Genomic DNA, 24897 nt, shown 5'->3' on the forward strand with positions numbered 1-24897 from the left:
AATCCGTATGCATTCCCGACCGACTCCACTTGCTTTCGGCGTGTAGGTATGTCGTGCAGGGCTCAAATGTCGCCTCCCCCAAGTGGGAAGTCCTTACGGGGTATTTTATGCATTCGGGAGTACCACTAGCCGTTGGGCGTCGGTAGGAGGGGATCAATCATTCCCTTCTCCGCTGGCCAATGACAATACCTACCTACCTACCTAGGTGTAAATCATATGCTCGGGGTAAATCAAACATTGGTCCCAATCGGGCCGCCAGTGCATTGGACGCTCTGGGCGAACACCACTCATGGCCGGCCCCTCATGCATGGTGGATGTCCGCCAGGGTGTCGCAAACAAGCCATGGAGAACAGCTGGAGCAAAGAGGTAGCACCTAACCTATCTAGTCCCCCTCCCCAATGAAAATACCCAGAATACGAAAAGTCAACCTGAAAGAAACCATGCATGCACTGTACGGCCGTCCATTGGGATCCTCGGGTGTAATAATGTAATGTATGCGGGGTTCATCCTTGATCCGCTGAAATGCAATCAGATATCCCTCCCAATCCATGTCCTACCCCCCCAAAGGGCTGGATGCAGTCAGTCGACGCCACGGAAAACTCCAAAAGCAAAAATAGGCCCCACCGCAAGCCCAAAAGGTTGGAAGCAATGATTGCCAACATATGATGACCATGATGTAAATCTCAGATATCCGCCCTTCCCTTCACATGCAGGAGACAATGAACAAAGATGCATATCACAGACGCTGCGAAAAACCACCAATTATCAACAAGGGGAACAGAACCAATAAGCCACCACACCCATCCCCCCGTATATAACACGTTGTATAAAAATCCGGATCAGGGGGGGTGTGCTCTAGTATTATGGGGAGAAAGACGCCAGGACGACCTTGTCCCAGCGGTATGTATGGACCTGCAATTCCACGCGAAGAATAACAGAAACCAATCTCATGATTATCAGGCAGAATTCGTGCCCCGATGACAGCCCGGGCACGCTGATGTCCCTAATCGTAATGAGCAAGAATGCCCGCGGGCTCTCCAAATATTTTCTCATAGATCTCGCTGAGAATTTTCGCGTCGGCACGTAAACTGGGTGAGATCTCGCGGCTTTGGAGGAGGAAGCGGATGGTCCGCTTGAGCAATCGCTCGAGGTCATTCCGATCAACCAGCTCGGAGAGACTAGACATGTAAGTAGCCGATAAGACCAGCATATTACCGAATTGCCTAGTAAAACAGCATCATTGTCAGTAACAGTCGCCACCATAGAGGAGTCTGCCAGGTTTCCACTTACGCGTGGGCTGTTCCAAAGATGTTAGTCACCACCGGTCGACCATCAATGCCATCAAAAGCCTCGGTGCTCAAGATGGCGGAGTCTATGCATACTTTGCACGCTCTTCGCAGCTTTGGGTTGAGATCGCGATATGCGAAGGGGGCCCATGTTGCGCCTCCCGGAGTCGGGGTTGGGGTGGGAGCGCTTCGAGCCATTGGACCAGCATCACTTGACAATCGCCCCATAGCAATGGCCCGTTGGCTGTGCGGTAGTGAAGGGGAAACTTGTTGTGATCTCGGGCCCGACATCGCAGATTCCGTAGGTGAGTCTACCGACGCCGATCGACCACTTTCGCCGCTAATGTTCAAATGCAGCGCATGGTAAAGGAGCGGTCGATGGATGATATACCGCGCGCCATAGTATTTAGCTCGCATCCGAGCCACGTTAATGTCATCATGTGGAGGATCCGTGTCCTTCCACTTCATCACCTCAGGCAAACTACTTCTCCATAGCTCGAGATTCATGCTCAGAATCTCTTGCACGCTTGGAGACCATTTGTCGTTGTTACCTTGTTCTGCAGTGGAGGGTTAGTAAGGCCCAGAGTTCCAGCCAATTGAGATCAACTCACTTTCAACTTTGTACAAGTCAGTATGGACACGGTTGAGAACCTTTCTCAGGTGGATCTGAGCGGAATAGAAGAACATCATCATGGTAGTTGGAGCCATAACATCGTTTGGCAAAGAAAGAGTCCGACCCTTAGGCAAGGCAATGCGCGCTTCCGAGCGAGATATACCGCTGGCCGGGAGATCAAGTTCGGCAAGAATATCGCTGTATTACCAACCCATTAGTCTCATGTAAGGTGCAGAGAGAAATTCAAAGTGGGCATGCGTACCTCTCTAATTGGAGGCAGGTCCAATATGCGAAATCATACAGGTCTTTGAGAGGGCCATCGTTCATCTGTTCGTACCGTTTCCTGGATCTGGTCAGAAGACAACTCCACATGTAGTTTCTGACATGGAGACACAACATACGATCGAACAAGCACTTGGCACGATCTGGCCGCTTGATAAATCCATCCATGACTCTGAAAAGGATGCGCTAATTGTCCTGCGTAAAGGCCTGCTAGCAAGGATGCCTGAACATGATACAGCCCATTTGCGCCTTGTAGACTCCCGAGAATCTGTGCAGCATACGCATAATATGCCAAACCAGGAATGACATCTACATTTCTTAAATGGCGATTGTCCGGAAATGAGGACCGATCAAAACCAGTATTCTGACCGTCTGCTGATGAGAAAGAATGAGGGTTTCCTTGAGAAAACATGCTCCCCTGCGACTGAAGAAGCGATTCAGTATCCGCCGGTGAAAGCATACTGCGTGTGGAGGGTCCAGGGATCCGCTCCTTCCGGAAGTCCACCGGTATGTCAGTAACTGGGCCCGGGATAGCACCCCGGATGTCGCAGATACTACCAAGTGCGAGCACCAAGAGAATAATGGCATTTTCGAGCGATTTCTCAACACGCGGAGTGGGGCTGAGGCGGTCGGGTTTGGCACCAGGAGGGTATTGCATGTCGCATCCTGCACCTTGTAGCACTTCGCAGGAACGCTTCCTTTTCGCACCCCGTGGCAGGTCCGCGGGGTTGGTGTTATTCGAGGCGGTTGGCTGTGGGCAATATTTCTGGATGAATGCTTCGATCCTTCCGATCAGTTCGGTTTGGTTGAGAAATGGATGAAGCTTATGCATGTGATTCAAATAGCTCTTGTGGTAGTGACGAACGGTCTCTGGGTCTGTGCTGAACATGCCAAAATCATCGATGCTAGGTCGCAGCACTTTGAGATGGGTGCCGTTTTGGTTTGCGCTGGAATTCCATTGGCCGCTAGGAGAGGCATCGTTGGGGTAAGACTGGTCCCAGTGGGGGTGAGATGAAGCATGGAATGCCATGGCTGGGCTCTCGCTAGTGTCATGGCCTTCGCCGCGGCCGTAGACAAGGATCAATCCCCGCTCCTCTTCCAGCTTCATAACGTAATCATCGTCATACTCTCTCGGTTCAAGAAGGGTCTTGATAGACCCCCACGAGAGCAGCTTGTGCGCCGCAGTGGTATGCTCCACTGGTATCGAAAGGTCACCGTCTTCACCTTGCGGAAGCCCTTCCCCCTCGACCCTTTCCAACTCCTCGCCCACGATCGCGTTCATGTCTTCTTCCTTGGTTTCCGTCTTTTGTAAAATATCGGAGATGTCCGCCTTTTGTGACCGGGGAAGCGCTTGCTTCTCTGGCTCTTTGCTGTTTACGACCTTGGACTCTTTCAGCCGAGGATATGTAGACATCTGAGAGATTCGGTTGGAGTGCTCCACCTGAAGAGTAGAGATTCGCTCAAGTTTCTCGTTCAGCCCATCTTCTAATTGGGAAATGCGGTCCAAGAGAAGCTGGGTTGCCTTTTCTTGCCTGTGTCTGTCGTCAGCGCATGCCCACTGGCCCATGATGAAACATGGGGAACAGATGCTGGTTCACGGACTTGTGAGGGGGAACTTCTTTGTAAACACATATCAAATTGTTTTCCTTGCAATGGCTACAAGCGGGCCGGCCTTCATCGCATTTGGCCTTCCTCGTTCGACATTGATCACAGGCCTTCCAAAGTAGCAAGATCCGACCAGTCAGCCAGGGTCTTCCTCAAAAGGGCTCGGTCCTTTTGTTTCCAGTGGATGGGGATTTACCTGTTGCGCTCGAGCGGCCTTCCGTTGACGGATCCCAAAGTTCTGATTTCCGTAATAGCTTGAATCGTACGGCGTAGGAGTATGCGACATAGGCGGAACGGGAGTGGAGTACTGGGACGGGGGTAATGAGTGCGGGGGGGGTAGAGGGTCCCCATTGCTGTGGGACTCTTGGGGTGGAAAAGACATCCGCGGTCGGTAGTCGGGAGGCGCCGAGTGGGCAACTGCTTCATGAGGGGTTCCGTTCATGGGGCGAAAGTTTGGATGGGGGGTTGGAGCCTCCGGGGGGGTATGCGCCGGGCCAGGCAGACTGCCTTGTCGGCTATAAGGGCCATCTGGTGGAAGCTGCGGTAGCTCTCGATTGGGAATCACCGGATACCCGTGAGGAGGTAATGTGGATGGAGGAGCGTTGGTTGTGCGACGCGGTTCCGCGGGGTGGGCGTCATAAGAGGGAGGAAACGGAGGAGGGCGCCATGGCTGCTCGTAGACTGCCGGCGCACTGGGCGGACCATGCGATCCGTCGAGAGTTGGTACGCGATGCATTGGAGATGGAGGACCAGCACTGGCCGGGAGGAATCTCTGCTTATCGTCGATGGGGATGACCTCGGCGGCCAAGGGTCCGTGACTACGGCCAATAACTCCAGGCTGCCGCAGATCCACGGTGGACGGTCGACTGAGTGTGATAGTCATACAGTCAGGAGGACATGACGTCCCAGACAAGCCTCTATTAATACCGTGTTGTGCGACCGGAGCGGCCGTGGGTGGGACGTGGGAACGCACAAAGTTTCCGGTTCGGGGAATGGACGGGACTATGATGGTGTTTCGTGGTTCTTTGTTCGGAGGCCCGCCAGGTTCTGGCTCCCGTTCGGCATAAAAGGCCGCCGCGATTCACCCCTCAATAGGCCCGCGCAAGGATGGAGGGGTAGAGGAGGGATGAGCGAGAGAGAGGCTGTCGCACGAAACAAGCCGGTAGCTTTCCGATAGTTAGCGGGTGTGGGATTAAAAACGATCAAGCGATCAGCGAACCAAGACACACCAATACCAAGAGGGGAGAGGAGGAGAGGAGGACAGGAGAGAGGAGAGAGGAGAGGGAAGAGGGGAGGGGAGGAGGGGAGGAGGGGGAGGGTAAGTAGGGGAAGGCGGAGCGGAGTAGGTGACAGCAGATAGATGGTTAGATAGTAATAACAGAAAGACAGTGGAAGCAATGATGGCAGCAGCAGGAGCAGCGGATGAGGGGAGAAAGGCAAAGCAAAGGCGGTGTTTCGTAATAACAACAATAATGCGATGAAGAAATATAAGAGGATGATCATATAAGAACGACGCCGCGGTAATAGTGCCCGAGTACTAAGGCGTATACCGACTGGCCAGGGGAGCAAGAGGGAGGGGAGGGGAGGGGGCGCGAAAGAGAAGGGATCCGCGCCGCGACTAAGCACGGTAAGGTAATCAATCAATGCCTCGAGTGGACACGCCGACCCTGGCACTGTGCAAGCTGCCGAATCAAGTAGGGTCAATCACCACCGTCGACCCCAGTAGGTAAATGGATAGTAGGCACCTTAGTGTAGGTAGGTGCTGGTGCCCGGAGTATACAATGGGGATTCATGGAACCCGACATGGCCTCGCCACGCACATCAACAGAGCCATTGGGGGTTCTGAAGGGCAGTACTGAACGGATGACAGCCAGGAACATGATTCTCATATCGGTACCAAAAAAAATAACAAGGGTTTTAGAACGACCGGCCGAGTCAAAAGGGGGGGAAACATCAAAGACCAAAAAAAAAAAAAAAATACAACAAATTAAGATGGAATATTATCAGTAGAGTAAACGAAAATAAAAATAAAAAGATAGAAAGAAACAAAACAAAAAAAGTGATACATACTTACAAGCGTCGTCTCCAGTGGCCCAAAGGATGAATGAAATGGAAATAAAATACCACGGGCGGGTTTGGCACTTGTCTTGCGCTCTCCGATCAAGCGGGAGGATAGGTAAAAGGGATTAGTGGTAGCTAAGGTAGCTAAGCCAAGCTGTCGGGTCGCCCGGTGCAAAAAGGTCGATCGAACGGTGGGAAGGGCAGCGCAGCAGCGCTCTGCCGGGCGTCTTTTTCCTTAATAAGAAAGGAAAAAGGAAAAAGGGTCGAGGGATTCGGAGGGAGTTCCAAAAGACGGCCGGGTGTCTAGGAACTTAGGAAGTCGATGGAACCCTTGTCGGAATTAAACTCGAAAGAGCAGGTTGAACAAGGACGAAATGGAAGCGTTCCCGTCCGGTCACTGGGAGGAACCAAAGTTAACCTGTTCAGTGTTCGTTCACAGGGCCACAGGCAGAGTCAGACTACTGGGAGTAGTAAGTGGATTGACGGATCGGATGGGGTAGAGAGGCGGGATCGAAACTCGGAAGAACGATGACGATGACGAGGGATGGGTGATAGAAGGATAAAATAACTGAGGGCTCGTCAATAATAATAATAATGAGCGCGCTGTGACAAAGAAAGTGAACTATCAAGCAAACGGCCAAACAAGCGGAGGCTGATATGGCTTGAAGAGAGTGTGGCAGATGAAGAGTGTGTCTGCTTGCCCCTCTTTTTTTTTCCTTGCCCTGGTGGAGGGGGAATTGGGCCCATAGGACTGAGGGAGAGCGAGAGAGAGAGCGCGCGGGAGAAAGAGAGAAGTAGGCGGACCGACAATATGGGCGACTGTGCTCCTGCGATCCTTACAGACGATGGCAGCAATGATGATAATCGCACGGGCAGAGGCGACAGTCCAGGTGAGCTGCTTGTCCTCCGCTCCTCCGCTCTTCTTGCTGGGCGTGGTTCCCCTCCTCTCTTCGGTTTCTTCTACCCTTAGGTAGTCCTCTGCTTTTCTCCCTTCTTTTTCCTTTGGACGCACGCCTCCTTCTGATGGGACTGGGTCTGGCAACCCTGAACCAGGATCCTGGTTTGCATGAATTAACACAAGCCACCAGAATTGACAGATCGCCTTTCTAATTCGTCTGGGCGGTCCTGCTTTTTTTATTTTTTTAGTTTTTGTTATTTTATGTTTTTATTATTTTTTTCCCTTTCTTTCTTTCTTTTCAATTTTTTTTTTCGATCCTTTTTTTTAAATTATTATGATTTTTTTTGGGGGGGTTGTTATTCACTAGGTATCTCTCGGTTTCGGCTCTGGCTTCTGGTGACAGACCAGAAAACAAAAAAGGCAGAAAGTGGAGCCGCAACTGGAGCTGGAGCTGAACCAGGACGGGCTAAAATGAAGTTCGCAAAATAAAGAAGAAATGAAAACCCACTCACAGGCGTGTGCAGTCTTGGAAACTCAAGGTACTGGCTGGGTACCGTCGGTTTTTTGATCGGTTGGGGGCCCGCAATCAGCTCCGGTCTTCCTCAGTGCCACATGGACGGTGGGCTGGAGAAATCGTACGGAGTACAGTAAATAGTAATAATCAAGGGAGGCGCTCAAACAGACCCAACGTCAATCACCCCCCATTGGCAGTTGGTTAATCGACGGTGGTCGGGTCCGATTAGGAACGGCTTTCTCCTCGGGAGGGGGTGGTGGCAGGCCAGGAGGAAACTGGTCCTGAAATGATCGATGCCCAATATCTCGAGGGGAGGAGGAGATCAATCGGCGGTGGTGGTGGCCGATAGTGACGGTGGCCGGTGCAAACTGAGGGGAACACGATTACCTATATGTCTCCGCCCAAGGGAAGCCTGGGAGACAACCAAGAAGAGTACGTACTCGGTGCTATCGGCCTGATCAAATCAATGGGCCACTCCGGGCGATTCGTAGAACACTGGAACGACAAAACTGAAACTCAGAGGGACCAGCCACAGCAGATGGGAAAGGATTCTTCAGTTCTCCCTCCCAAGGGCTGCTTAACTAGGCGGTAGCACGGAAGTTTACACCCTCAAGACATGCTTGCTGTCAACCCCGACAGCCTCTCAGCTTCATTCTTTCCGTCTGTTGGTGCCCATCCTTTTCTACTCTTGTGATCCAGCTTAATTCAGTTGATTATTGGCAAGGGGTAGGGGGGAGGGGGGGATAATGGAGGGCTTTCCCCTGTCTTCACCAAACGGATTCAGATCTGAAAGTCAATTTGTTGCTTCGCTGGGGTCTGACAGGAGGCCTTAGGAAGGTAGGTTACAGCGATTCAAAGCCAAGCATTGTCTACTTGATGGCAGCAAAAACATCAGGAAGGGAGACCGACCTAGGTAAATGAGCCTGACTCGGGTAGGTATGAAGCGAAACAGAGGGTGCGGTATGCATGATGCGACCCAGGGGGGGGGAAGAGGAGTCCTGAACGACTGGATGGTGCCCCACGCAGGAGCAGAAGACGGTGAGCAGTGAGCGCCCTCCACCTTGCTACCTTGCTCGGGTGTCACTTGGTCACTGGAATCAAGGGTTTGGACCGGGTACGCCAATACCGTGCGTCCAGATATGCACCAGGCAGATTCAAGTAGAGTTAGTTCTGCATGGATTAAGGAGCTGATGGGCGCTTCGTTCGAAAAGGCGGAGAAGCGAAGATCCTCATCCATTATGCTTCATGTTTTCTCCTCCGTACCGAGGTATCATTCTATGGATCTAGTTCTGCTACATAGTAAATAAAGTATTATTCAAGACATCACTACTACTATAACTACTACTAGATAGATACTACCGAGACTGTGTCTGAACTCTGAAGGACGACCCGCCCGCCCGCTAGATACTACTAGATATAGTAAGAACCCGGCGCACCTGAGCGATTAGGTCATCCAGGGAGGCCCCTGTCACTCACTTGCATACATACATACATACTTGGTCGTGCGCACCCACGGCCTTATTATTAACCATTCACCACGGAGTAGCACGGAGTACAGATAGATACCTACGTGTTATCATGTTGATTGTTTACTCTCCTCCCATTTACCCAACACGACCCCACAGCCAAAAGCAAAACAGCAGTTGTTCCCTGGTTGCCATCTGCGCCTAGTCATGGTTCTGCTCAGGGACAACCGCTGACTTCTCCGCGGTGGTCCGAAGGACGGTAACTTACGGAAGAGAACCTTGGGACGAGCTCCCAACTGTCTAATATTCTTTGTCGCTGGTTAGGTACGGATTACGGATTACGGAATACGGATCACGGATTACATTCGGCAAACAATGTCAACAGACCAACCCGAAATCGATCATAGTACCCATCATTATGAGCGCATCTTGGAGCCTGAATAATGTTAGTCTGTAGTCACCTAGCACAAGGAGTTTCTTTCTACATAGAGAGTATACTCCATACATACCGTGTACAAAGGACTCGGGAGCTATCTACCTATGGGGGGAAATTTCATGGCCATTTTGCCACCCTCGGTCGCATCGTGTACCTGCTTGAGCCTCTGGTGGTAAGACCTGAGAAGACATCCGGTCTGTAAGGGAAGGGGGGAAATGAGGATGAAAGAGGGAACAGAATGGAAAGACTTGAATTGACGGCTTAGGCTAAATGTCCAGCCAGTATTATTATCATCTACCTGCTGCTAGATACTCCTGCTGCTGCCAGCCTGCCACAAGGTAAGACGACTGGTGAGTGGTGAGCGGGCAAATGCAGCAGCCCGATCATTCTCGTTAGTGGGGTAAAGTAAAGAAGCGCTCACCGTCCTGGCCTTAACAAGTTAACCGTCTCCAAAATTTCGGCTGGAATAATCTCGGTCTCGGGGAAATGGAGGGGCAGTGGACGGCATGATCGCGATGAATCTCGACCATTATTAAGTGTCCGCCACTCCGACCTGATGATTGATTATTACTAGTATCTACTATCTACTAGTACTTCTACTACTACTCCTACCTATCTACAGAGTATGGGGTTCTGACTCGCCACCGTTGCCAGCCCTCCTCTCTTCTTTGTTCTCATCCAAGCCCCGTGATTGTCAGGGGCATATCTAGTACCCCCAACCGTCGCCATGGACCAACAGCCATTTGATCATTTCCTATGGATACGGAGGATTCCGTAGATTGCCCCAAATCCGATTCCACCATGCCTGATCCATTACCGCCAATTGCGTGCCCCCTCCACAGTGGCCCATTGGAACTTGCCAGAGCCAACGGATTCTCCAGGTTCCCCCCCATTTCGGTCGATCCGCCATTTTAGTGACTTTCCATGATCCCGTCTCCTGGAACCCGCCATCGGCTGGCGGCATGTTTGCTGGGTCTTGGGTCTTTCAAAGTTCAGCAGAGTCAAAGACGACGGGTTTATGCTACCACCGAAAAAGTCTATCGTCCCCGACGATGCGTTCCGACTTGCCGTCTGTACGGCGAAGTCAGGCTTTTCTCTGAATGAAGATCCTGCAAGGCTAGGCCGACTGGCAAAGTTTACGGTAGTTGCGGATGATGTGCATCCTGTGCCCCGTACTACTTCATAGTACTCCGTACACAGTAGCAGTATGATCAAGCGCGGAAGCAAGGGATAGCCCTGTCCTGTCTGGACAGATCGCCCGACATTTTGTACCGGAGTTACACGGGTAGACACCGGGTGGCTATTGGAAGTGGCTTTGGATGGGATACACCAGGGTTGAAGAATAACCCTGGCGATGGCTGATGCTGTTGTCCGACCTGATATGAATCCCGGCAATTTGCTCTGCGAACGGCCACAGATCAAGCAGGTAAGCGACCAGGTGGTTCGGCTTGGATGTCTTTGCTACCGACAGCACCACTAAAGCCAGAGTTTCGATACAAAGCCACTCGCTGCAACACCCAAATCCTTGCCGGCAGAAACCTCCGGTCCAAGCACCATGGGCATGAAGAGTAAATTAACTGCCGAACTCCGGTTTCCCTTCATGCATAACAGTACACATGCGAGGACGGGGTTCTCCGTGCCGTACACGGTGGTCGGCAACTTACCTGAAGAGTCCACTGCAACCTCTGCCCACTGAAGAGGTGGAATGGATGCAGTCATCACGAGGTCCGGGCGCCATTCTTAGGCCGATACAGGTAAATCTTCGCTGGACCCAATTGCAGATCAATTCCATGTCTCAGGGCTATGATTTGCCCAGCAAGGACCCCCTACCCCTCAGTAGACCCGGTAGGTATCCTGACTCTGAGGTCATGAGGTGTGCCAGGCGGCCAGCCAATACACAGTACCTCCCGGGCTGGTCCGACATTTGGTCAGATATGGCCCGTATCGGGACTTCTGGAGGACCAATGGTCAGGATCGACTGCCCCCATCTGAAGTTCTGATGCTCTGGTGCTGAGGAGGTGACAGCGGGACTGCCCGCCTTGTGACTCCGAGAGGATGGTTCGGAGCGGATCATAATTCTACTGGGCGGTAGGATCGCTCCAAAAGTGAGGCTGGGGATTCATTGGCGTTTTATTGGCAGTTAGAGTTCAGCATCGCCAGAGGAGGAGGGAGCATACCTACCTACCTACCTAGTAGTACCTTCCTCCAGATATCAAGTCGATCAACATGCTACGATCGCCGAGAATCAAGTCAGCAGGATGGATCATGACTAAATGGGAGGCAGTGATCCATCCCCGCGACTTACGGAATGGGGACGGAGATGACTACTGGATGGGGCAGTCCCTGTCCTTTGAAGGACTGGATGGAGGGCAGCCTTTGAGATGGATATCATGCCGATCTGAGGGGGGGGATATTTGAGATTCTTTGAACTACGGAGAGCTAAAGCCTCGTTATTGTGCTGATCCCTATCCTTTGTCCAGCACGCGTCGCAGTGAGGCTGCTTATCATATCAATCTCATCGATAGCCTCAGGGAGAGAAGAGCTCGACGGAAGTCGATGGAGAAAAAGATGTCGGACCTGAGCCAAATGCAGGCGAAATCCTCTGTCGTATCGTCATCCCTACTATTCCGTATGTACTTGATCAATGATCATATCTCCTGTACACCACGACCACGTGGGTCGCGCTCTGAGAACTCCCGTACTATGAGGATACCCATCGAGTGGCAAAAACTGACCTGTCCTATATCACTTGCCCCCATGATGCGATTCGTCTCCTGCGACTCCAGACTCCAACCCCAGGCTGTCGGCTAACCTCTTACACACCAACCTTATCGAGGGGATCGGTTGAGCGACCAGACTAAGCGATCGCCCAAATCAAGTAAGCGAGGGGTTATCTAGAGGTTGGAAGAGATCCAGGAACGATCTCCCAATCTTACTGCGTGCATGCGCAGTGCACCCATTTTGTGCAGTCTGGAGGGAATCCGTCCTACGAGTTCGGTGGCACAGGGAGGGAGTGAATAATGTGCCTTGCCCGCTAGTAATTCGGATTGAGGATTCATTGTCGCCTGGCTTACATATTCCGTAGGAGATGACGTGAGGCGGAGGGGAGGCACTTCCCACTATCTACTATGTAATCCAAGTGGTGTACTGTGTAGCGTCGAACCTCCACATTAACACTGATTGGAAGAAGAAAGAGAATTATAATACTAGAAGGGTGGTGGTGCCCAGCTCCACTATCAAACCTATGGACTAGATAGGTAGTAGTATGTAGATATATCTGCACGTAAGAAGATTGGGAGCGGCTGTGAGTGACGGACAGCCGGTGCAAACTCCCGCTAACCCGATGTGCATCGATCGCTCCTTCCATTTCATTTCCCAGGTTCTGGAGGTCCCCGACGTATTTGGTATTTATCGGTTTATCTACCACACAGTATGCAGTATACTCCGTACGGAATACTACTAGCACTTAGTATGATATTGACTGGCAGCCCTACTAATAGGTACTACATAGTTGGTACTCCTTCCCCTGCCGCCTCAGTCAGCAGCAACTCAGGAGACTAACTAACTCCTTCTAATCCCTAATCCCAGACCCAAAACAAAGACCGTCGCTGCTCTCAAAGGAAGCGATGCGTAATCTCCATTTTCGAGGAAAACTGACATAGTATTTCCTTGGTTTCTGCCACCACCACTAGGTTCCTAGTCCTTAACATGCCCCCAACCCATGCACAGACACCGGCCGAGCGCCCATTCGGGCACCAATAGTGGCAATCATGGTCTGTGTGTCCAATGTGTCAACGGTAAGACAGTTTCGTCCAGCCTTTCCTGGTGACTATTCTCCAGTCAGCCTCACGAATAATACGAACCGCCATCTTGCTGCTGGCCGGGCCGCCTGGACGGGTTCGGGAAGCGGTTTGACATGTTTCTATGCCCCGGTGGAAGAAGGTATGACAGCAGCAGCGCGTTGCGGGGGGTGCCCGGTCTCATCCCTTTGGATTGCATGGCCAGCCGAGTCGATCGCGACAGGTGTCAAGTCGTCGCACGCGACGACAGCCTACCAATGCGAGCCAGCCGAAGCGCGCGCGCGGTTTTTCCTCGACGCCACTGGACTCATCACATTTCCACCGGTCTGGAACCCTCCGCAACCTCCTTTTTGTGATCAGAGCCCTCGCGCCGTGCCGGAGATGCTCGGCGCAAAGACAACTAACAGGGATCCAAGTGGAGATGATCGTACCTACAGCTTATGTAGGTGGACGGAGGAGTCCGTTCTGACGTACATGCGCATATACATGCAATTGTTGGAGACAATGATGAAGATTTCTGTCATATGCAATTCATCTTTGCAGACATCCCCATGCTGCTGCTATCTACGGAGTATGTTTCGGTGCGATCGCTTTGAGGTATGTGACCTTGGGGTGGAAGTTGGAGACGGACTTACTTTTCGCTTTTCTTTTTCCTGATTATTCTTTCAAACGGGATATCCGGAATCCACTGCCACGGCAGTCAACCACCGTGCCCACTGCCCATGGCGGAGCTGTCAATTGCAGATCAGCATCTAAACAAAGCGCCCCGTTTCTAGATCCTTTTTATTCTTCTTCTTCTTCTTTTTTTTTTTTTTTTTTTTTCTTTTCTTTCTTTTTTTGAAACCGCCAGTACTAGACAGATACATACTATACCTGCTCGCTCGATAATGAGACCTGACCATTCGCCTGGCTCGGTCATTTCACCCGCCCCGGCTAGCTCGCACGACGGGATTAATATAGATAGATTACGGGTTGTCCAGGAGATTAATTCAGGGGACAGGAAGTACTTGTCCAGCCTTCTGCCTAACCAGAATCCCGGCCACCATTTACTATCTTGGGTAGGGGTCGGCGCAAAAGTACGACTGGTCTGGTGTGCGATCCGCTTCCCCTGATCAGCAGCCATGTGTTGCTACGACTTGTCTCGCTACTTGGTATACTTGGTATACTTTGTACGGAGCAAGCAGGTCGGTACGACTATACTAATAGTAATGGTGAGGTAGTAATCGAATCCTCGCGTCTGTCACCATCACCACGCCCATGATCCGCCTAAAGGTGCTTACCCCATACTATTCACCTAGTATCTACCAGGATATTGGATGTTATACACATCCACGTATACAGCCATTTCCACAGGCCACAAAGAAAAGCAAGCCCAATACGACCACGGTAATTAATCCCTCAAGAAAACACAACCTCAGAACCCAAGAAAACAATCTCGAAAAATAACTAAGAACCGATGATAACGACGGTGATCTCGGAGAAGAAATCCGACCCCAGGTCCAAGCACACACTCAGAAAGACAGTAGTATTTGTATATCCCACATTAGTCGCTACACTTCACATAAACTTTCCGACTTACATACATATACGCATCCATACATACACGGACCAAACTAGCTCAGGTCCGTCCTGGACTAGCCTTTCTAACCGAGACAGGAAATATATTGAGTGAGCCGAGATGAGAGCCTCACTGTACGAGGGCGTGTGACTGGCTACGTAGATGATGGACTTGATAACGTTCGTTTAGTTGGAGTTGGGTGGTTGCCTTTCTGCCTGCTAGATTATGGGGTATTGGTATCGCTTTGGGGGTTTAATGCTGGTGGTGATATAATAATGATTTGATTGACTAATGTAGAGGTATGTATGTATGTATGTATGTAGGGGGTGGTGGAGCTACTAATGTCATGGAAGTTATTTCCTGGGTAGGTTACTTGCTAGGAGGGGTGTTTTTTTTTCTGCTTCGTTTATGTGGGTTGGGACTATTTCATGATAATAACTTAGTTTTTGTACGGAGTATAGAGTATGGGGTACTCTGTATGTATGTATCTTTCTGCCACCTATGTGGTTACTTGAATATGTAGGGATTATGTGCGATGCTCGATGTAGTACTACTACATCCACCTGCCTACCCACCTACACACACTTATTGTATGTAACTCCATGCAGTAGGTACATACATAGGTGTAGGTAGCTACTATATTCTACATACATAGGTAAGGAAGGTGGAGCAAGCAAGGTAACTAACTTACCCCTACAATATCCCACAGTAGATACTAGCTACGAAGCAAAGTAGTAGCAGTAGCCTCCTACCAAGTACAGTACCACCCATGTACCCTCCATATTATCACCTACTACTACTTAATACTACCTAGTACTCTTACCCCCTCCTCCCCCAATCCAACCCAAATCCATATAAATATGACCCAGTAAGCAAATCGACTCATCAAATCTATATATACACCCGACACACCACAACGGAACCATCTATCACCTCACACAAAAACACACATCAAGAGACCCTCAGACGACCTATGTAGGTAGGCCTATGTACCTCGCAAACAAATACAAAGGCTACATGAAGATACTCAACAGATAAGCCAATCACGGGCTCCCGATCAGATGATCGTGCGGGGCCTGAGCACGCACACATCCCTCCCCGTTCCCGACTTGGTATCTAGTAGAGGTAAGGTCTCCCGATATCTACATACTAGTATAATCAAAAAATTATATTTTGGTATACGGATTACAGACATAGAAAAATAATTAGGGAAATGATATCTATATATATTGTCATGGGTGAGAAATAGACGGATTCATAGACACAACTTACCTAGTGTATTTAACTATGCTGTTACTAAATCCTTCGAGATGCAGGAAGAGGGGGGCAGGGAAACACACTGTCCACGTCTACAGTGCAGTGCAGTTTGATTTGTTTTTGTAAATCAGTCGAGCCATGTACCTATGTCTGGGGTTATTCGGATTTATGTGTGCGTGTAGTATGTACGTGTCAGATTTGGTTGATTTGATTTGTTGTTGGTGGTGGTGGTGTGGGTGGATTGGCCGGTCTGGATTGGAATTTGGATTTGGATGACATGCGTAGGTAGGTAGGTATCCAGGGGGGGGGAGGTAAGTGGATGGGTGGGTAGATAGGGGCATGCTGTCTGTATGGATGGATATGTGTGCATCAAGGTGTTATTTTAATTGTTATCTTTCTTTACCAGGCATCGCATGCAGCGGTTGTCGACGGTGACAGGCAGTCTTCCTAGAATAGACAGCATCGGCATCTCTCGTGTGCATTAATATGCAACAAGTGCAGTGCATGCAAATATACAACAAATTCCATGCCATTCTATACTATGCATACTATGCACTGGATATCTTCCGTATGATCCATCTAGATGTCAAGTAAATGCCACACACCCTTTATCTCATAATACATTGATCATGCCATGAAAATAGACGCTCTGTCCAAAGACCAACTAATTGGTATAAACAAATTGGTATATCAAAGTCAAATGCAATGTCAAAGCACGGTAAATCAGCTAGTTCAGAAACTGAGTCTCGGGCTGCTGCCGCAGGAGATAGTGGAAGATCCGCCAAATCCCCTTCAGCACCTCGACCCGGTCTCCCCCGTCGAAGAGGTCGTACCACCGGGTGCGCCGCAGCTGTAACACATACCATGGCTGATCCGGGGTGTCTGTTACCGGCGGGAAGTTGCTCGACCCGTTTGTAATGACCTCGAGATATCGTCGGTGCACGCGCAGATGGAGAATAGACACGTGATGGTTGATGGAGGACAAGAGGTAGATCTGTTTCTGTTAGTATTTGATACAACACAACCGACTTGAGCACACTTACGTCGTCATACGCGCTGTCCAGCGGCTTCCCAATCTGTATGTACCGCATCCGTCTATCCCAAAGACCGGGCCCTGGCTGGATGATCTTCCACCGTTCGCTGTTGCTCAATTTCCGCGTAGCACTCGGTCGCCGTGATGCGAGGAATGGGTGCTCGTACTTGGAGCGCTTGCGCGCATATCCACTCATGGACGACAGCTTGTCCTCCCCATGGGTCTCCTTCTCGTAGTCGCTCACGGAATCGTTCAAAGCACCACCCCATCGGGGCACGGTCGTCCACCATTTGCCTTCGCCTGGCCTCACCTCGGCTTCCCCCTGCCTCGCCCGTTCCTGAGCTGTCAAGAGCATGGCACCCACCTCACGGAGCAGATCACACACCTCGCCCATGCCAGAGCCTGGGGCCTCCTGGGGCCCACGGAATGAGGTCTCGGGGCGGCACTGGGCTGCAAAGATAGGCCCTTCTATGACCCCGCTTCGCGCCAGCTGACGGTCCTTGGGAGATCGGGCAGTTTGGAACGTGTGTCGAACAGGGAAGAGCAAGTTCTTGACGGCCAACCTAGGGGGGGAAATAGGCGGGGCAGCCTGACAGCCAAACGGCCATGCGGCCATTTCGGTCAATGCTCGAATGGTTTCCTCGCGCACATCTTCTGGCATCTCGTTCCCCGATCCTATACGCCGACCCTTGTACATTGGTACCATTTCCGGGGTGGCCTCTGGCTGCGCTTTTGGACCGGCATCCGATGCTTGTGCTGGCGGCGCTGGGTCAATATCCATGGTTGTCTCCGGTTGGTCTTGGCCCTCTGATCGTTGTGTCTCCCCATCAATTTGCATCTTCTCTGCTCCTGCTTGCTCTGGGGTTTTCGGGCGTTCATAGTAGTCGTCTAAGCTGCTATCCCAGTACTGGGCCATCCGCTCCAGGCCCGTCCAGAACTTCCTCGTTTGAGCCACGCGAACCCTTTCCCGGCCTTCGCGGGGAGGCAGTCTGCCTACCTCTCGGAAAGCATCATCATTGTCTAGAAGCAGTTCGCTCTGGAGCAATTCGAATCGGTCCCGAGAGGGAAATGAATTTCCATTGTCCATCAGAATCGGGCAGCCATCTTCATCGACCGGGGATGAGCGCGCTGACATGTTCTCCCAGGGGAGCGGAGGGTCTGTCTTTGGCCCATTGTGACGAACAATATCTGCAGCCGACACGTTTTCTTGCAGTCTTAGGTTAAGCGCCTCAAACTTCTGGGGGTTGATGTCCTGTGGCCGTCGAATTGAGGCCAACACTTCATTCAGCCTTGACAGGGATGCATCTTGGTCCTTATCCGAGAGTTCCGGTAGCTGATAGACGGGGAAATCGAGTGGTGTGGGGGCGGGAGGGGGGCGGCGCTCTTTCTCAGGCTCTGAGCTCGCGGAGGGTAGGCCTACGTCAAGTGTCAGTATCGAAAAGGGCTGTTTTATGAGCGCACTGGAGTAAAATAGGCTGACAGGCTTGGAGGCTGAGTGATGTTGGACAAAATGGGTAGCTGACGCAAGTGCTTGAGAAGCTGTAGACGTTCGGACATGGAGCGACCGGTTCAGGGCCTGTCGGTCCGTCACACCATCATCGTGCAGATGGATCCATGACCTTTTTGCACGGTTGATTGGGGGCAGAAGGAAGTATACGAGAGGAGAGAGACGAGTGAAAGGGAAGCAAGGGAAAAGCAGTTGGCAGTGCGGGGGAAGCCTTACCCAGGGTGCTACACCAGCCAAACATGACGGATCAAGTCGATCGCAACAGCGGGAAATGGGGATATAGCAAATGAAGAAAGGACTGTGAACTGGTTGCGATGCGAAAGCTCAGCACTAGAAGGAGGCGGAGTCGGGCATCACATGCAATTGGGATGGGATGAGGCGCGGTCGGTGGGGGTGGAAAGAAAGTCGCACAAGAGTTGAGTGGATGATGGCCAGTCAGCGGGGGAAGAAAGTGAGATTGAATGTTGGGGAGTTGAGTGGTTAAATGGTGGATGGTATAAAAGGTGGATGATGGAGGGTGGATGGTGAGATTGTGAAGAATGGATAAATTGATGATGGATGAATGAAGAATAATAAATGGAGAATAAATAATTTGTTGTTTGGGGGGGGGGGGAGGAACAAAAGCATTGAAATAACAGGAAACGGTGGAGGAACTAAGGCGACTAGTCAGTCCGTGAGTGCTATGTAAGTACAAGTACTAGTACTGCTACCTATGTATGGCTGGCTGGCTGCTGAGGGTCGACTGACGGCCTTCAGTCCCCCGGCCGGTGGAGTTGGACCCATCCTCGCCTTCGTCGCTTCATCGTACTATCTACTACACAGTAAAGAAAAGGTAATAGTAGATGACCTCCTGCCGATTTGCCTCTTCCAGTTCCAGGTGCCTGTCTGTTCCCCGGCCCATTTTGCGGGGAAATACTCTGGGGACAAACCATGGCTACCCAGCATTCTCTCCCATTCTTGGGCGCCTCGGAACCAAATCCTACGCAAGTGATATGCAATTGACTCTGCTCCACCGTCTCATGATCCATGCGACCATACCATTCGGCTGATCCCTGGCAGTGGTTCAAATTCCCGCAGTGGCAATTCACCCCAATATTATCTCCTTTGCCAAGGGGTGTGTATTGGAATTCAAAGACCTGTACATGCTGGAATTATAGACAGAGGTAGTAGATAGTATAGGATCTCAGTATCCAAGTGGAACTTTTGTTGTTCTACTGGTTTTACCTCGTTGAACCGTCAAATGATGGCAACTGGCAAATCCGCCTGAAAGATGGTTCCTCCCAATCCGGCTAGCGCAAAGTTACTCAGCATGCACATGATTGCACTAGGGTCAAACAGGACTAGCAGTGGCTGACCCAAATGAGTATTGGCCCCACTGTGGTTGCGTCGCCAGCCAATCTCCACCAGCCAATGGAAACCCGGTCCCGTGCCGTGGCTTCCAGTTTCCCCGGCACAGCTTTCCTTCTTCCATCTCCATCCGCCATTGTTCATGGCTGTTCATCTCTGTTCATCTCAGTTCACCTGTCAGATGAGATGTGCCGTTATGTGACAGACTGTAATCCCCATAAGCTTACCCCACCCTTCTTCTTCAAGGCAAAAATGCTGACCATGGCGGTCTCTCCCAAACTCCCCAGGGCCGTTGTTCAACGCGAGGGGTGAGGGGCCTAAACCCCTCCGAGGCCAGCGACTAATGCCGGCCAGCAACCTCATCAGAACTACCTCTGCACCGCGGATTGGATGTTCTGGAGCCCTGCGGTTTCATCCAGTCCCTCCAAGAGTAACAATCTCTTCCGCCCCCTGCTTCCTTTCGTCACAGCCGGTTTGTCGGCCCACCGGGCCCTACACAGTCCTGGCGCCTGGCCAAACACTGTGCTGCTCTTGTTTGTCTCCGGTTATCCTGGTCCTCTTCCTTCTCCCAGATCCCTGCTCCTTCACAGCCTCTTTTCCATAGCTTCATCAATCTATCCGAATCTCTCTGGTCTTCACGTGTCACTGGAATCTCACGCCTTTTTGGCCCTCTGCTTCACCATCCCATCCTGAAACAAGTGGACTCCCTCCGGGCTATAGCCTCTGACATCTGCTGTCATGGCCTGCCTGTCTCCTTCCGGTAGAGAACAACAGCAATGAGACGGCCTTAGCATGTTTGTATCTGCTTTTTTCGATCGTATCCCCGGCTTCCGTTTGTTCACTCTTTCCATTCCTACGTGAGCCTGTCATTCACTACCCACGAGTACTACGACCGCCTCGGCGTCTCCGCTCTTTTACGCGCCTTCGGCCTCAAATCCAGGGATTCCCTCTCTCTTTCATCTTACCTGGTTCTTCATGCAGCACACGTTCTTCTCCGAATCCCTTTTCTGATCCAGCAGAGCTTATCGCGTCATCCAGCCTGCGGGCTTGGCGACATGTCAATGTCGAGCTCTTCGATCCTCTTCCGTCAGAGTTCAAGATGTACTACTAAAATTCCACGACACTCCAACCTAGTCGTGCCTTCAACCTCTTCATTAATCTCCAGCTCTACCTTGACCTCTGCCGTGTCCCAGCCCTCCCTCACGAACTCGGACCCTACATCCTCAACCGAGACCTCATTACCAAGCGAGACTTCTGCGTCAGACACATGGCATTCCACAGCGTTGTTACCTTTCACGGATGCGGTAACTACACAATCACCACAGCCACCTGCTGTTGTTAGCCCGGTGGCCGTTCCTACAACGACTGCATCCACTACAGCTGGAAAGCCCAGCAACTACAATCTAATCCACACAGAAAATGGCCCTCACGCTCACATGCCCGTATCGTCGCGGATTGGTTCTTCAAGTCATGAAACAGACTCTTCTCTTTACCTGCCAAGCTCCGCAACTTCAAAGACATCAGCGATACCGACTCTGCGCAGCACTGAATCTTTCGTTGCACACTCTACGGCGACTAGCCCTATCGCCTCTGCTAATAGCTCCTCGCAAGGCCATATAGATCAGTCTAGCCATAGTGAACATGCCCCACTCGGCGCGATCTTAGGCGGCGTTCTAGGTGGAGTAGCATTTGTTGCTCTTGCACTCGCCATAGGTTACTTTGTGATGCGACATAAGCGGCGCGATCCCCGTGGTGGCCTGAGCACTGGCACGAGCGAAGAGCACTTGCAAGATGAAGGCGGGCCGGTCGCCCCCTCAGCTGACTCGCTTCAAGGATATCAATCCGGAGGGTCCTTCCTCTCCGTCGCTTCGTCTACTCCTTCAAGCCCTCTTCGCGTTGCACTTGCAGCACCAAAACTGGCACCCGGCCACCACCACAGTCGGACCCTGTCTAGTTTGAATCCCGTCTTGGACTCGAACCCTTTCCTAGATTCTGCGGAGGTCAAGTATGTCTCGCGTGGGAGTATGCGCAGCATCGCGGGGGCGCTTCGCAATCCGTTTGCCGATGCTCCATCTCACAGCCATGTCGCTATGCAACAGTCAGAGATGTCCCAACGACCGGCGTCAGCTGCCTGGTATTCTATGCACAGTGATCGCAGCTTGGGAAGCACGCTCCTTCTCCCGGGACGGAGTAGCGCGGGGAGCAGCTTGCAACGACTCAGCTACCCGTTTACTGTCGCCGAACTAGAATCATGCGATCCAAGCGGACCCGTGGCCAGACTCAGCACACGAAGTGATCCCTTTGACCTAGAATGTCCCCCGCACGCGATGCACAGACGTAGTTCTACCGCCATACCACTGGGACAAGTCTGATTGCTAACCACCAGCCATTTGCTGCCACCTTACTCCAACTGGTACCGAAACACGAGACACGTGACATGAGCCACAATGTTTTAACAATGTATTCCTGTTCAGATGATTGAAGAGAGATGGACGACTGTCGCATGGAAGCACATGTATTCTAGATATGAATTCGGTTGGCACGTGTTAAGATATGCCATCATGTTGTATGTGTGTACGATAATGCATTTCCAGTGCTGAACCAAATGATCCTTACCGTATCTCAACCTCCCACCTTGTAATCTATACCGGCACAATAACAAGAAAGAAAGGGGGAAAGACTAAAATGCTAGTTTAAAGTACAAACACAACCAGGATGTAATGATTGTGAATGTGGAAAATGGAAATAATATATATCCAGCTGGATTCCCCACCACCCCGGACTTAGTAACCCAATGCAGACGATAAGTATCTATCCTCTACATTAGCATAATGAGCGACACCAAGAGCCCGTCTGTTTCGTTTGTCTCTCATATTATATAACTTCTACAATTGTAAGTGCATATGAAGCAGCGAATGTCGTATTTGTACACCTGAGGCTTGATGACCACCAGTCCGGGGACGGATGATAGGATGCCAAGAGATATATTGATATACTAATGAGACGGACAGATAGAACATATAGATAAGATAAGAGGAAATGAAGGGCGCAGAGAAAGAAGAAGGCAAGGAGAGAGAAAGAGAACAAAATCAACAACAATAGTAGATATAGATTCCTTTTTTTTTTTTTTTTTTTTTAAGAAAAAGGACGCAGACGCGATACCTATAAAAATGTTCCTTTGATGAACTGGTTGTCGGGGTTGTTAGTTACAGCCTTGGAGCCTTGGGAGGTAACCTATAAAAATACTTCCCCTTTGGAAAGTGGGGATAAATATGATTTGAAGAAAACACGAGACCGGGGAAGAGGGGGTCGTTTCACTTGACGTAATAAGGTGTGACAAGGCCAGCGAAACTACAGATCTAGACCATTACAAGGACCCGACAAACCCTCAAATGATATTCAGGATGCGTTACGACATTAAACTTGCTGAAGGCTTGCTTGGGAGAGCGGAGAGGGAACCGAAGAGAAAGATATCCGGGCGAGATGGGTGGATTGAATGGGCGGAAAGCAGGAGAAAATGCACGTCGAAATGTGAGGAAAAAAGATAAAGAGGTAATAAAATGGAAATTTCGTATCACACAAAGCGCCATGCCATTGTTTTGCTTTAAGAGTAGGTCTTTTTCCTTTTTTGCGTGGTCCTTTCACAAGCCCTCCCCCGAGGGAGAGGGACGGGGATGATGATGATGGTGCATTTCCCTGATCCCGAACCCCGTTCCAGGCTCCCGATACAATCCAAACAACCCGTCCCGGATGAATCGAGCCACCGAGCCAGACCTGCAACGAACACGGAGTGGTCGATCTCAGTCCGTGGGCTGATCGTTTCCCCCCCGTTTCAACCTCCGCACCGCCCAAGTTCTTCAACAGAGGAAGTTTACTCCTGAGCCTCAGCAACAAGGGCGTTCTGCTTGGCCTCCTTGCGCTCCGCGCGTCTCTCACGGAGAGCCTTGTTCTTGGCACGCTTGGCATCCATCTCCTCCTTGAGGACACGCTCACGGTGGCGCTCGGCCTTGGCCTTCTGGATCTGTAGTACGGAAAATATCACGTTAGCCCCTATTCCTAAGCCCAAGGGGGGTGACCCGTCTGGTCCCTAGAGCCGGATGGGCGAGGCGATTCCAAAACCTGACGGGATCCCTTTCAACAACAGCAGTAGGCGGAACTTACGTGCTCGACGAGGGCACGCTTGTGCTTGAAGGTGTTACCCTTGCTCAGGTGGTAGAGCTCGTGGTAGAGGTGCTTGTCGATCTTGCCGGAGGCACGGTAGCGGACGAGCAGGCGACGGAGAACACGCATGCGGCGCATCCAGAGGATCTGGCTTTAATCGAATATCCATCAGCACACATCCCTGGAAGTGGGCCCCGAAACTCCATCTCGATCCTAGGCGTGGTGGTGGCCTTGAGGCGGGCGACCAAGAAAATCCTTGCACAACACTCAGAGGGAAAGACAATGAGCATACCTGGGCATACGAGCCTCCTTGGTACCCTTGCGCTTACCCAGACCACGGTGTCTGCCGATTCTGCGGGCGGCAGCGAGCTCACGGGCACGGGAGCGGGAGTGCATGGTGACGGGCTTGCGGATGATGAGGCCATCGCTGACGAGCTTGCGGATGGTCTGGCGGGAGTTGGCGTTGGAGATTTCATTCATCTCATTGGGGTCGAGCCAAATCTTGCGCTTGCCGCAGCCCACCACGGAGGCGGCGAGGCGCTTCTGGGTGCGAAGGTTGACCCTGTGGTGCAAAAGCAGTCGGTCAGCATGAGGTCCAAACCGATCGGGGGGCTGCTTCGACAGAAAGAAGGGCCCGATGGGCGAATCCGGGGCGTGAACGGGGGAAAACGAGTCCAGCGACGGAAGGGCAGCCCCCTTCGAGTAGCAATATCAAGCGCGGAAGATGAACTCACATCTTGATGTCGGCGTATCGACGGTCGTTGGCGGATGATGTTCGTTGCACTCGTCGACGGGTAGAATTCCCAGGTGAGGAGTTTGAGATACGGCGGCTGATTAGCTAAGCTCGTTGTGCTGCTAAGCGAGCCCAGCAAAACCCTCCTTAGGGTTCGTGCCCCAGACGCTTGTCCCGATCCGGGGAACGCGCCCGGAGAGCCGCAACGCTCGCTGGCTCCCATCGTCTGCATGCCGGACGACGCCTGATAGATGATGATGGCCTGAAATAGATACTTACTAACACTCCCCCAATCACTCCTCTACCACTCCCCTTTGGTGCGTGGTGCTGGTCGGGATGC

General features: G+C 51.4%; 5 protein-coding genes across 5 annotated transcripts; 2 read left to right on the forward strand and 3 right to left on the reverse strand.

Annotated features, from left to right (window-relative positions):
* Nucleotides 1–1003: 1003 nt before the first annotated feature.
* On the reverse strand, nucleotides 1004–4669 carry clcA (putative C6 finger domain protein; the record flags this gene model as incomplete). The annotated part of the gene is made up of 7 exons (XM_025607899.1): nucleotides 1004–1223; nucleotides 1291–1843; nucleotides 1898–2097; nucleotides 2162–2242; nucleotides 2301–3713; nucleotides 3784–3896; nucleotides 3983–4669. 7 exons carry the CDS (start codon nucleotides 4667–4669, stop codon nucleotides 1004–1006), a joined length of 3267 nt encoding a protein of 1088 aa, XP_025470072.1.
* Nucleotides 4670–12662: 7993 nt separating this feature from the next.
* On the forward strand, nucleotides 12663–13752 carry BO94DRAFT_533051 (uncharacterized protein). The gene has a single exon (XM_025611256.1). The coding sequence runs from the start codon at nucleotides 12932–12934 to the stop codon at nucleotides 13616–13618; it is 687 nt and encodes a 228-aa protein (XP_025470073.1). The 5' UTR covers nucleotides 12663–12931; the 3' UTR covers nucleotides 13619–13752.
* Nucleotides 13753–16302: 2550 nt separating this feature from the next.
* On the reverse strand, nucleotides 16303–18929 carry BO94DRAFT_512427 (uncharacterized protein). Its single transcript, XM_025609811.1, has 3 exons — nucleotides 18533–18929; nucleotides 16820–18225; nucleotides 16303–16770 (listed from the first exon to the last, which is right to left on the reverse strand). Exons 1-3 carry the CDS (start codon nucleotides 18555–18557, stop codon nucleotides 16504–16506), a joined length of 1698 nt encoding a protein of 565 aa, XP_025470074.1. The 5' UTR covers nucleotides 18558–18929; the 3' UTR covers nucleotides 16303–16503.
* Nucleotides 18930–20493: 1564 nt separating this feature from the next.
* On the forward strand, nucleotides 20494–22084 carry BO94DRAFT_370702 (uncharacterized protein). The gene has a single exon (XM_025607205.1). The coding sequence runs from the start codon at nucleotides 20719–20721 to the stop codon at nucleotides 22033–22035; it is 1317 nt and encodes a 438-aa protein (XP_025470075.1). The 5' UTR covers nucleotides 20494–20718; the 3' UTR covers nucleotides 22036–22084.
* Nucleotides 22085–23393: 1309 nt separating this feature from the next.
* BO94DRAFT_370723 (60S ribosomal protein eL19) lies at nucleotides 23394–24647 on the reverse strand. The gene is made up of 4 exons (XM_025607206.1): nucleotides 24559–24647; nucleotides 24117–24386; nucleotides 23825–23975; nucleotides 23394–23684 (listed from the first exon to the last, which is right to left on the reverse strand). Coding segments are annotated over exons 1-4 (573 nt in total). The 5' UTR covers nucleotides 24561–24647; the 3' UTR covers nucleotides 23394–23534.
* Nucleotides 24648–24897: the final 250 nt, after the last annotated feature.

Source organism: Aspergillus sclerotioniger (genome assembly GCF_003184525.1).
Source record: "Aspergillus sclerotioniger CBS 115572 chromosome Unknown BO94scaffold_7, whole genome shotgun sequence".
Taxonomy (NCBI): domain Eukaryota; kingdom Fungi; phylum Ascomycota; class Eurotiomycetes; order Eurotiales; family Aspergillaceae; genus Aspergillus; species Aspergillus sclerotioniger.